Raw genomic sequence first — 13995 nt, 5'->3', positions numbered from 1 at the left:
ATGGAGATATCAAAAATGGTACTTGTTGTATCTGTGCCTGGTACTTGGCTTGAGGTATCCAGGACCAGGGTTATCCATACTCTACTGTGGTCTAGCTGGTATCTCAGACAGCTAGCATGAGAGAACTCACTGACTTTGACATGTTCCAAACTATTGCTGCACTAATCAAGCATTTCACTCCATATATTTTCACAAAACTGTTGTTACCCATTCAAGAATGCAAACTTGTGTCAAAAAGATATCTTTGCAAGCTACTGTTGCAAAAATAAACCATCCAAACTTGTGTCAAAAAGATATCTTTGCAAGCTACTGTTGCAAAAATAAACCATCCAAACTTGTGTCAAAAAGATATCTTTGCAAGCTACTGTTGCAAAAATAAACCATCCAAACTTGTGTCAAAAAGATATCTTTGCAAGTTACTGTTGCAAAAATAAACCATCCAAACTTGTGTCAAAAAGATATCTTTGCAAGCTACTGTTGCAAAAATAAACCATCCAAACTTGTGTCAAAAAGATATCTTTGCAAGCTACTGTTGCAAAAATAAACCATCCAAACTTGTGTCAATAAAGACACCTTTGCAAACCATTGTTGCAAATTTTAAGAAAGCAAATAGTTAAGTCATTAAGAAATGGCCTCCATTTTGTCAGTCACATGACGCACAGCATCTTGTGTCCAGAGTTTGAGGTTTGACTATGCACTCCTGCTACCATGGAAACAATGTTATCCCAGTTGAATGTCACATTTTTTCCTTTTAAAATTGACAAAATACAGATATTTCTCAAGGATGAACGACTGATTATTTTTAACACAGCACTCGGCAATATCCCAGCTATATGACAGTGGGCTGTAAAGAATCAAGTCAATCCAATGATCAACAGCATGAACACCCAATTATGCAATTAGGATATGATTACATGTATCAACCAAGTCAGCAAGTCTGACCTGCCAATCCCATAAGTCGCCTTTTACAACAAGTATGGGTTACTAAAGGTCAATTCTAAACCGGATCTTCACCAGTCGAGGGAACCTTGGGAATACACACGTAGCAGTAAACAAGCTGAACATTCCATAGTGGGCACTACAGTAGTACAGGAGCGGAGTCAAGCTACTTTGTCCTATTGTTTCTTAAGCACAAGTATGACTTTGATGATCTAAAAACGTCAGGACACCAGATTTAGCAGAAACAGAAATTCAAAGTCAAGTTTTGAGTCTGAATGGTTATCTTACTGTGGCACTTATGATAAGAATTTTTTATGTGACTTTGAGTTTCCAGCAATTCAAGATTAACTCATCAACAGAGTTGTGCAATATTACCGGTATACATCGGTACAGTACAAATATCATGACATGGTTCAGATTCGGCAATATACAGGGTCATCCAGAGTTAGCTCACTTTGACCTATCTGCCCTTGATGTCAATATCAACAAAATGTGTTCTAAAACTGCCAAATATAACTTTATTTCTGTTGGTTTCATGTGACTTTTCACAAGTGGAAGTATCATCATGAGTGGCCCAGAAAGTGTCCATATTCTATGAAACGCATTAAGTTTCGTGGGTTTCAGTGGTTTCATAAGTGTGACATTTTGGAGGAATCAAGAGGCTGGTCAAATGGACCAATTTTTTACTTGGAGTTATTTGTAGAATGCCTGGATCTGAGTGACGATCTTACATTGTTGTCTTATTTTTGTTTGTTTCATAATGGTATGTACGTTATGAATATATCATAAAGGCTTAAAGATCACATATACTCTTGAGCGGTACAAATGCATAAATCATTTATTGACATCACTATAAATAAAACTACTCATTTCGACATTTAACTGCCCTAAATCAACCTTTTTGACAACAAAGCACCTCTCCTGCGAACAAACTTTCAACCAATCAGAGGGTGCACCTCCATGACATAATATGAGGTGTACCTATGTGTGTTGCAGTAGTATTCATGTACAATCCCAAGGTAGAATATCTTGTTTATAGGTTTGTCATGACAACTATTTTGAAAAATGAAAGCTCCATGTTTTCACAATCTCCTGGCATTTAATCTTATCACCTGCTTTGCTTATTTTCCAAGGTACAACTTGTTTTCATAGACAATACTGTCTAAATCGCTGATGGCATAATGGTTATAAATTGCTCTGTTACAAGTGGTGTCATACAAATTCTTTTTGGTCATGATTCAAAAACATATTTAACTACAAGTAGGAAGTAGTTTTGATCTTTTAAGTTGATAAAAACAAACCATAATCTAGTTGATTCTAAATCTGACTTCAGATGTGGCGCCCTCTTGCAAAAATCCGCCAGTCTGAATAAATGCTATTTAGGATTGTTTTCACACAGTTACAAAATCTAAACTGGTAGTAAAATATGTATTTGACTGATAAACAATAGGATTTTGCATAATTAATTTTTTTAAATGCCAATAAAAAGTTGTTACATGCACGGATAAAAGTGACGTGCTAATGCCAGAGAAAAATTTCACTTTTTTATTTAGCCTTAACAATAAATACATACTGCATTGAAGTGCATTCTGTGAACAACACTGACCATGAAAGTCAATTTTTACAATTACCTGTATCATTTTGTTGCTACACTTCCATTAAAAATTCCACATAATGGATCTACATCCTCTTATTTATCTGTAAACAACTGGCATATACACTTGGGACTGAAAAGGGGTGTCTGAAAGTATGGTGTAACAGCAACTGAGAAAATGATGTGTCACGCTGATAGCTATTATGAATTTATGGTGTGCACACTTGGCAGAAACCTTCCAGTCAGTATATTACAATGGGTATTTCAATATCTCTTTAATTATTGAAATATATCACAATATAAGAATCAAGTAAATATCCAGCCCTATTCATGAAATTTGATTTTTTTTTCCACATTCTGCACAGATTTGCTAAACTGGAGTTCTCCTTTTTTAGGTGAGTGAGTGAGAGAGTTTAGTTTGACGCCGCACTCAGCAATTTTAAAGCTGTATGTCAGCAGTCTGTAAATAATTGAGTCTGGACCAGACAATCCAGTGATCAACAGCATAAGCATCAATCTGCACAACTGGGAATGGATGACATGTGTCAACCAAGTCAGCAAGCCTGACCACCCAATCCCGTTTGTCACCTCTCATGACAAGTGTAGTCACCTTTAATGGCAAGCATGGGTTGCTGAAAGCCTATTCTACCCCGGACCTTCACGGGTCTCATTTACAGGTAGTGTTGCCATGTCTAACATGCAGCTGTGAACTCTTGTCCAGCCATATTGGACAAGCTTCCTTCAATGCACACCTCAGAAGCCTGGGTGATTCACCATGCATTAAAAGTGAGTGAGTGGTTTAGTTTTACGCCGCACTCAGCAACATTGGCAGCGGTCTGTAAATAATCGAGTCTGGACCAGACAATCCAGTGATTGCACTGATCTGCGCAATGGGGAACCAATGACATGTGTCAACCAAGTCGGCGAGTCTGACCACCCGATCCCATTTATCACCTCTTACAACAAGCACAGTCGCTTTTTATGGCAAGCATGGGTTGCTGACGGTCTGTTCTACCCCGGGACCTTCACGGGTCCCATGCATTAAGAACTATGGCAGTGTGTAAAACTCCCCAAATCTGAAGCCAGATAGCCAGATTGGTAAATTTTAAAAATTACCAGTCTGGATAAAAACTTGCCTGGCTAGTCTTTGGCAATAAAATCAGGTTTCTGAATACTACACTGTTTGTAGGCATTGTAATGAACAACACAGCACAAACAGGCAATGCACCGAGTTTAGGTAAGCTGAAAGGACATGTGTTGTGATTGGTTATCATAACATTAACTGTCCAATCATAAGCAGTTTAACATATTTTTCAAACTGATGACAACTGATTCTGTCTGATATAATGAAATCTCCAGCCTGCTGGGTACTTACATGACTATTCCAACTTCACAAGTTTCAGATCTCAACTAAAATTCATCACATTCAAAAGAGCACCTTTGAGCAGTATTTTGTATTAAGGCGCTATAAAAATGCCTAGCTAACTTATTATTCTGACTTATTACAACTCTTTCAGATTAAGCCAAAACTGAAAACTACTTACCTGTGTCTTTCTTGGATATGTATCTAACTGAAATTTTAAATGACATGTCATGTAAATCCCGTATAAAATTGAGTGAGTGCAGGAGTGTGCTTTTAGCAATACTCCAGCAATATCATAAGGGGACACCAGAAATGGGCTTCACACACTGTACCCATGTGGGGAATTGAACACAGGTCTTTGGCGTGAAAGCAAATGCTGTAACAAGACTGCCCCACAATCCTAATGCCATATAATAAGCACTAAAATCATACAAAAATGTTATTAAAATAAAATAAATGGCATTTGTATGATTAGATTCAAACAGAAGTATGACTTTATAAGTGACCTGATATATCATGATCAGTGTATAACTTGTCATCGGAAGAACTGAAGGAACAATAATCACAACTCACCCTTTCCAAACATTTTGAGTGTTTCAAAAACCATAAATAATCTATAAAATCATTTTCAAATTTCAAAGAACACAGCTAACAGAATTTTGATGCCTTATTTGAAGAAGACAGAGAGTCACCTGTTACTATCCAAATACAGTCACATGTATTTGTTTACACAAATAAAGAAGGATCAACAAATAAAGATATAGGCAAACATTTAGATGCAGAAAGTAGGTCTATAAAATAAACAAGAGTCATCAGAGGATGACAAATCCCCCTAGCTCCAAAAAATTGGAATAAACAAATCATCTGACAAATCCTAATCATTTCCATGAGAACCATGAAAGATATAAATGCAAAGAATGTACAAATAGGAACAGGCACCTCTTCAGGATGACTCGGTTACCTACCTTTGACAGTCTAACATTACCAAACACCTGAAATAACAAATGTTTGTGTCGTGTTAAAAATATTTAATAAGCATTTGAGTCGTATATGCTTTTAAGATGAAAAAAAACATTCTTCGTTAGAGGTATGTGGGGGAGGCAGTGTGTCATCAATTTTGCTCTGGGAAGGTAGGGTGTTACATCAGTTTTGCTCTGGGAAGGTAGGGTGTGTCATCAATTTTGCACACATGTACTTGGGGGTGGGGTGGGGCGTGTCACATGCTTTGTACATAACCTGTAGGGGGGTAAAAGGCATTGACCATTCTCCTCCAATACAATCATCCTCACACATCCCCACCCCGCTAAGCCAAAAGTACCTACCTCAGCTGGTGCAAAATCCATGTCCTGAAATGATAAATGGTGTTAATGTTTTGTAAGTCAGGAAAAATGAGAGGAATGAACAATCAAATATAGATTAAACTAAAGTATGACTTTTCCATGATGAAACATACATCTTTATGAGTGACAGCTTCCTGTTTACTGCAATATTACGTTGTTGGTTTTAACACTCTTCAGGGCGATGGGGTAGCCTAGTAGTCAAAGTCAAGTTTCATTCCTAACATGAGTACAATGTGTAAACCCCATTTAAGGTGTCCCCCCATAATATTTGTTAATGTAAGAAAGTCCAAAATTGTTTGTGTTCGATTATTAGAAAATATGATCAGATTCTTAATATACAACGTTACATTGTCAAACTGATTGGTCACCAAGTCACGGTGACAAATGTTTTATTTCTTTTCATTTATTCAGAATACCACGACCTAATTCAAACTTGTCCAAAGTATTGGAACAATACTTTGAACCTTGTTTTACATTATAAACAGTGAAAAGTGTGTGAAAAACAATACCTGCCAAAAAGCCCACCTATCCCACCTCCATCCTACCTCCTGCCCATCTGCCTGCCTACTGTCCTCCCACCAGCCCATCTGCTCACAAGCCTGCCTGTTCACCTGCTCACCAACCCACAGGCCCTCCAGTCACCAGGCCCATCTGCCCACCTGCAAGACCACCCAAACAACCACCCATCAAACTGCCCACTGTGAGTAAGATTCTGCACCTAGGTTGACCAACTTCCATATTTTCAAAGGCAGTTAATTTTAAAAGGAACATACAGATATTACAGCCTTACCTGAACCTCTGTAACAATGTCACTGGCGTTTTGTTCAGACAGATAGTCATCCTGGAAAAGACCAAATCAAAAAATACAATTACTGCAGTAAAAGGTGGTCACCTTTAGAGCTATCAAGCCAGTTCTTTTGACCAATTGATCAAACCATTTGGAATAGATCAGCCAATCAAACCTGGTGATTAGACCAGTTGATTGTACAAGATAAATCAAACCAGTTAAATTAACCTCTTTCTGTGAAAACATTATCAAACCACATGATTAGACACGTTCATCAAATGAACTGATCAATTCAGTTGATTTAAAAACTATATTTGACAAGATGATCAAACAAAGTAATTAAACTAGTTCATCAAATTGATCACATCAGATGAATCAAACACTATATTTGTCTGGATGATCAAACCAGGTGATTAAACTAGTTGTATATCAGAATTATATTTCATTTGTTCTTCAGATGACACACGCAATAAGGAGTAAGAACTGACCCTCGAAATGTTATGAGTAACAACTAACAGAGGCCACACTCAGCATTGCACCAGTCAATATGGCAGCAGGCTGTATATAATCTGGACCAGAAAAAGCAGATTCTAGGACAGAGTTTGAATTCTTTCACCCACTGAAATACTGTTCAAAGAGGTACTGAATCCAATTCACTCACTAAGTTGGACTGGCTAAGACGATTGATAATCAGAAATATTGTTGAAAGGAAAAATATTAATGATGATCAATATGAATATTGTGTTATCGCTGATATAAAATATCCCAAGGGCTGACAGGATACAACTGTGTTTCAGATCTGGGAGCTCAGGTATAGTATCTCAGAGGCAGAGAGGATACAACTGTGTTTCAGATTTTATGTTTGAAATCATATAATAAATCTTTCTTTGCAGGTCACTGATGCTGACTAGGATCTAGTCGATCTTCAAGCCAAGATTCCACAAATGGAATCAAAGACACTCAGTGGGAATTTAAGCTGAAGTACATCCTCCATGTTCAGGTATGAGATAAAATTTTATGATAAAATGCAGTTTTAATTTACGCACACAATACACAAATTTGTGTCTTAATTTTTCCATGGGCTGCTTCAATACTATGTTCAGGAAAACTGTTTCACCAACAATTCATGCATAAACATGTCACCAATCAAAAGTGATGTGAAACATATTCATTTCTTTCAGATTTTCTAAGGCATTTTTGCTAAAAGTTATGTCTCTGATGTTTATCAACAATCCATTGATATGATTATCGATCTGTATGATCTGTATCGATAGGCAGTCGTACTAAAAAGCCACCATATAACTTTTTACAACAGTACCTGCAGTGTGTCCACATTCTCTCGGGCTTCCACCAGGGAATTAATCGGGAGAATGTTTGTCACTTCCTGTCTGTTGATGTCTGAAGACACTTTCTTCTTCTTCACCGGCCCCCTTTTCTTCATGGCTGCTGTGTTTCTTGTGTTGTATGACTTCAGTATCAATCAGCTTGGCTTGCTGCTAGTAGGTAGGCTTCTTGCTAGTTCATAGCTAGGGAACAAAACAAATCTGATTGAGAAAAAATTATGTTGAAAAACAAACCAAAATTACACTGAGTCTTGGTTTGATAATAAATGAAGAACAAGAATAACTGGTTTGTTCATTTGATATTGCTGAAATACTGCTAAAGACATACTACTCATAACAAAATCACTGAGCCATCATTGCATTGCCATGTTGTTGGTCAAAGACAAACAGAAGAAGATCAGGTCCACACTCCTCGCTAATCCCTACGTCTCTTAAATCAAAAGACAAATATTTTTTTAGGAAAGGAATAAACTCGTGTTTCAGGTGTCACAGCAAGATGTTCACAGCAAGAAACTCCTATCAAGAAACACACATTGTATATTTAGAAATCAGTTGGACGCATCCTCATATCATGTCACTCTGTATGAGTGAGGGAGTTTCAGGTTTACATGGCTTTTAGTAATAGTCCAGCAATAACACAAATGGAGACACCTAAAATAGGTTTCACACATTGTTCCATATAAAGAGTCAAACCTGAGTCCTCGGCATGACGAGCGAACACTCACCATCTGTAAGAAACAGACAAATCTGCAGTGGACAGATACCATATACTCGATGTAGATACCATATACTCGATGTAGATACCATATACTCGATGTAGATACCATATACTCAATGTGTGAAATAGTCACTCACCCACTAGCTCACGGCTAGTTAAATCCGGTCGGGACAGTGAATCTCCACAGTCACTGGCTAGTGAATTTTCATGGGGTCATTTTGTTAATATATTACTCTCTTTGACTTGTTCAGTTGTGGTGTATTTTGAAATCATGTAAGATTATGGCCTGCTAAAAATGTTCAGCATGTTAACAGGTTAATGATAACACCTGTGTCATGTCAAGAGTATCATATTATATCTGTTTTTGGAATCGTTCACTTAGTTTCTGCATTTCAATTTCAGGCTAGTCATTTATCCTGTGGGATAGTAACCTTCAGGCATAGCTAACCTGACTGCCTAGCCTGACAGCCTAGTCAAATTTGGAAGCTTTTGCACATACATTGCACTTGATACACTACTAATCTGGTGTATAACCACATTTCAAGATACATGTGTGAGGTTCAACTGGCTTTTGATGAATCGAGGCAAGCCAGACCAAACAGAGACTCTTTCGACTGAGGCTAGCTTGAGAATGGAGTGAGAAAAGGGCTTCTCTTTAACAAACCAGTTATCTTTACATATCTTGAGAATGTATAGAAAATAAGGCTTCACTTTAAGGAACATGTTTCCATCAAATGCTTCACTTTGAGACTCTACTAAGAATCTCGAGATATAAAGACAAATGATGCTACATGACTGAAGTCCTAATTGCTTTTCACCGCCCAGGCCAAATTGGACTGAACAGAAACTAAACAGTTTTGATTGAGGCTATGTTGGGAAGAGATAGAGACAAGTACTGCACTTTAACAGACCAGTTATCTACACATGTGGCATTTTGTTATAGATGTGGCATTTTCTAACACTATAAAGTGATGTTTAGGTACATATAATACCAATCCTGATTGAAACACAGTTCAAGATACGTCTGTGTGGTGTAAGATGCATTTGATGGCCCGAGCCAAGCTGGACCAACAAGGGCCTGTAGTGGACACTTGTTGGACCCAGGTTGTATTATTTTCAGCAATACAGGTCCCTGTGGCGGGACCAAATGCTAGTGATACAGTGTCTCTGGTGAGTGAGTGAGTGGACGGGTGGGTGGGTGGGTCAGTCGGTCACTGCGTCAGTCGATCGGTCACTGCGTCAGTCAGTCAGTGAGTTTTACGCCACACTCAGCAATATTCCAGCTATATGGAGGCGGTTTGTAAATAATCAAGTCTGGACCAGACAATCCAGTGATCAACAACATGAGCATCAATCTGCGCAAATCAGAACTGATGACATGTGTCAACCTTGTCAGCAAGCCTGACCACCCGATCTTGTTAGTCATCTCTTTCGACAAGCATAGTCGCCTTTTATGGCAAGCATGGGTTGCTGAGGGCCTATTCTACCCCGAACCTTCACAGGTCCTCTGTTGAGAACATATAGGAAAGAATGCTGCACCTCAAGCAACATGTTTGCATCAAACACTGCACTGTTATTTAGGTAGATACAATACCATTTTTTTCTGTGATGTGCTCTTGTTAATTTAAACAGTTGCATACATGCTGGCAATTGGATTTGGGCTGGTACTGTATACTATTTAGAATATATAATGGAAATACATGTGAATTTGTGTGTGTGCAAATGTATACTTGGTTTCATTCTTTATAACATATTACAAAATGTTGTGATGTAGTATATTTCTTTTAATATATATTATCATGCCATATTTGACCACTGACATTCACCAATATCCACTTCATATTTTACACCACCCCAACATCAGCTATAAACTGTCAAGATAGTTAACAAAGAAACATAACAAGTAACTCAGGATTTTTTTGGCTTGACTGTAGATTCCACATCTGAGAGGACAACGACATGGTGAGTTTTGTATCAGGCAGCTGAATAGATCAGTACGCCAGGTTAACGAGAAAATATGATGGTGGAACACCACTTGAAACATAATTCCAGCTATACCACAACACTTCAGCATCTTGAACCTGGGGGAAAAAATGAAGTGAGGAAACCCATAGTTGCAACATCCTGTTCGAACTGAAAAGTAAATTAGTGAGTTTTGACTTGATATTGTCATACAGATTTATTTTGGTATTCTTGCTGATCATTATTGTCACTCATGAACTTGAAGATATGCAGAATGTATGTGTTATTGTTAGATACATGTGTGATATATACGCACACAGAGGTGCATCACTGTGTGGGATCTTTGTCTTGGGATCGTGGGTGCATGTGCGTGGGTGAGACTAATCACTATTATTACACACATGATCTATCCAAGCACTACTTCATATAAGGTGAAAAATACGAGTAACACAAAGAATGTCGGGAGAACTGCATTTTACCGGGCGCACAGTTTAATTAGCCGAGTGCAGCACGATCGCCTCGGTTGCGGTATACTGTAGTACAGAATTCAGAAGAAAGAAAACAGTTCCGCATCATGTATCGTCTGTTGCCGAAGACTGAATTAAGTGCATTAATTGATTCAAGTATTCTCTTTTTACAGCGTGTCATGAATACCATCGTGTTTTGATTGCAGTTTTTTTAGTCTCACGCACGTCTTAACGAATTTCACAACCTCAAATATGATAACATGCAACATACCTGGATTGTGCACCTGTAGACACCTGACTTGTCGCCTGCTTACAGCTGTTTACAGTGTTGATAGGAAGTGACGTATTTTTAATCTGGTTCTCGCATTGCGCTGCTCTTTGAATCATTCTATATCTAATTTAGAGACAGGCGCCCAGCCATTGTGAATCTCGGCATATATCCACTCGGCAGGGCTCAGTGGCCATTTGATGCGACGCGTCGGCTGAACGGCAAACACATAAGCGCTCGCCATATGAAATTTGCAAGAAAGTAACTGACCCAAAATGTTTTTAAACATCTATGTCCAAAACAAGAAAATTGATATCATTTTGTTCCCCGTTTTACCATTTACACTGTTTTGTTCGTCATTTTCCGAAAACATAATCCTGAATGTGTACTTTAGATCTGAAACCGAGGTCAGCCCTTTGTTCAGATGACGTCATATCGTACATTCAATCACTGCTGTATGGGAAGCTTGTATAGCACGTATTGGAGTTGGTCAAGATGGCTTGATAACGCATTAACACAAATCTTAGCAATAGTTTCCTCTTGCATGCAAAAATCAACGAAGCACTCGTAAAATATGGATTATTACCTGAACTAACCACAGCTGTGGGTTCATGTCTGTTCGTGGACTAACATATAGACACTGAAATTAAAATATTTTACTGGCAAAAACGGTTAATAAATACTGTGAGTAGTAATCATAAAAAGTAGTGAAAAGAAGTCCAGAGACTTTCATTTTCAAAACTATGCTGACCTCGACTTGTCACATATTCTAGACTTGCACGGGCTTTCTTGCATATATTTGATTCGGGTTCTGTATGGCACACCTGTCTGGTACCTTTGATTATAACAGTGTCGCAAATAAATGAAGAGACGGTGTTCTGGATAGCTAGACATATTGCAATAGAATGAAGAGACGACATTATGCATGTAGATACATATCGTAACAGAACGAAGAGACGGCCGGCATGCTGGATATCGAGACATATCGCAGCAGAATGGAGAGACGGTATTCTGGATATCGAGACATATCGCAGCAGAATGGAGAGACGGTATTCTGGATATCGAGACATATAGCAGCAGAATGGAGAGACGGTATTCTGGATATCGAGACATATCGCAGCAGAATGGAGAGACTGTATTCTGGATATCGAGACATATAGCAGCAGAATGGAGAGACTGTATTCTGGATATCGAGACATATAGCAGCAGAATGGAGAGACTGTATTCTGGATATCGAGACATATAGCAGCAGAATGGAGAGACGGCATGCTGGATATCGAGACATATCGCAGCAGAATGGAGAGACGGTATTCTGGATATCGAGACATATCGCAGCAGAATGGAGAAACGGTATTCTGGATATTGAGACATATAGCAGCAGAATGGAGAGACGGTATTCTGGATATCGAGACATATAGCAGCAGAATGGAGAGACTGTATTCTGGATATCGAGACATATAGCAGCAGAATGGAGAGACTGTATTCTGGATATCGAGACATATCGCAGCAGAATGGAGACATGACATTCTGGATATCGAGACATATCGCAGCAGAATGGAGAGACGGTATTCTGGATATCGAGATATATCGCAGCAGAATGGAGACATGACATTCTGGATATCGAGACATATCGCAGCAGAATGGAGAGACGGTATTCTGGATATCGAGACATATCGCAGCAGAATAGAGAGACAACATTCTGGATATCGAGACATATCACAGCAGAATGGAGAGACGGCATGCTGGATATCGAGACATATAGCAGCAGAATGGAGAGACGATATTCTGGATATCGAGACATATCGCTGCAGAATAGAGAGACGGTATTCTGGATATCGAGACATATCGCAGCAGAATGGAGACATGACATTCTGGATATCGAGACATATCGCAGCAGAATGGAGAGACAGTATTCTGGATATCGAGACATATCGCAGCAGAATGGAGAGACGGTATTCTGGATATTGAGACATATCGCAGCAGAATAGAGAGACAACATTCTGGATATCGAGACATATCGCAGCAGAATGGAGAGACGGCATGCTGGATATCGAGACATATCGCAGCAGAATGGAGAGACGGTATTCTGGATATCGAGACATATCGCAGCAGAATGGAGAGACGGTATTCTGGATATCGAGACATATCGCAGCAGAATGGAGAGACGGTATTCTGGATATCGAGACATATCGCACCAGAATGGAGAGACGGTATTCTGGATATCGAGACATATCGCAGCAGAATGGAGACATGACATTCTGGATATCGAGACATATCGCAACAGAATGGAGAGACGGTATTCTGGATATCGAGATATATCGCAGCAGAATGGAGACATGACATTCTGGATATCGAGACATATCGCAGCAGAATGGAGAGACGGTATTCTGGATATCGAGACATATCACAGCAGAATAGAGAGACAACATTCTGGATATCGAGACATATCGCAGCAGAATGGAGAGACGGTATTCTGGATATCGAGACATATCGCAGCAGAATGGAGAGACGGTATTCTGGATATCGAGACATATCGCAGCAGAATGGAGAGACGGTATTCTGGATATCGAGACATATCACAGCAGAATAGAGAGACGGTATTCTGGATATCGAGACATATCGCAGCAGAATGGAGACATGACATTCTGGATATCGAGACATGTCGCAGCAGAATGGAGAGACGGTATTCTGGATATCGAGACATATCGCAGCAGAATGGAGACATGACATTCTGGATATCGAGACATATCGCAGCAGAATGGAGAGACGGTATTCTGGATATCGAGACATATCGCAGCAGAATGGAGAGACGGTATTCTGGATATCGAGACATATCGCAGCAGAATAGAGAGACAACATTCTGGATATCGAGACATATCGCAGCAGAATGGAGAGACAACATTCTGGATATCGAGACATATTGCAGCAGAATGGAGACATGAAATTCTGGATATCGAGACATATCGCTGCAGAATGGAGAGACGGTATTCTGGATATCGAGACATATCGCAGCAGAATGGAGACATGACATTCTGGATATCGAGACATCGCAGCAGAATGGAGAGACGGTATTCTGGATATCGAGACATATCGCAGCAGAATAGAGAGACGGTATTCTGGATATCGAGACATATTGCAGCAAAATGGAGACATGACATTCTGGATATCGAGACATATCGCAGCAGAATAGAGAGACGGTATTCTGGATATCGAG

The 13995-nt window shown here is 39.1% G+C and overlaps 1 protein-coding gene across 1 annotated transcript in view; it reads right to left on the bottom strand.

Annotated features, from left to right (window-relative positions):
• The window catches only part of LOC137268761 (uncharacterized), an 86847-nt gene extending 79383 nt beyond the window's left edge, over positions 1 to 7464 (bottom strand). The window contains exons 1-5 of the mRNA XM_067803341.1: positions 7342 to 7464; positions 6027 to 6077; positions 5782 to 5847; positions 5219 to 5242; positions 4862 to 4888 (exon numbers count right to left, since the gene is read on the bottom strand). Coding sequence (XP_067659442.1) covers positions 4862 to 4888; positions 5219 to 5242; positions 5782 to 5847; positions 6027 to 6077; positions 7342 to 7464 — 291 coding nt within the window. The remainder of the gene's footprint in view (positions 1 to 4861; positions 4889 to 5218; positions 5243 to 5781; positions 5848 to 6026; positions 6078 to 7341) is intronic.
• Positions 7465 to 13995: the final 6531 nt, after the last annotated feature.

Source organism: Haliotis asinina, chromosome 16 (genome assembly GCF_037392515.1).
Source record: "Haliotis asinina isolate JCU_RB_2024 chromosome 16, JCU_Hal_asi_v2, whole genome shotgun sequence".
Lineage (NCBI taxonomy): Eukaryota > Metazoa > Mollusca > Gastropoda > Lepetellida > Haliotidae > Haliotis > Haliotis asinina.
This window is presented reverse-complemented; position numbering and strand designations above follow the sequence as displayed.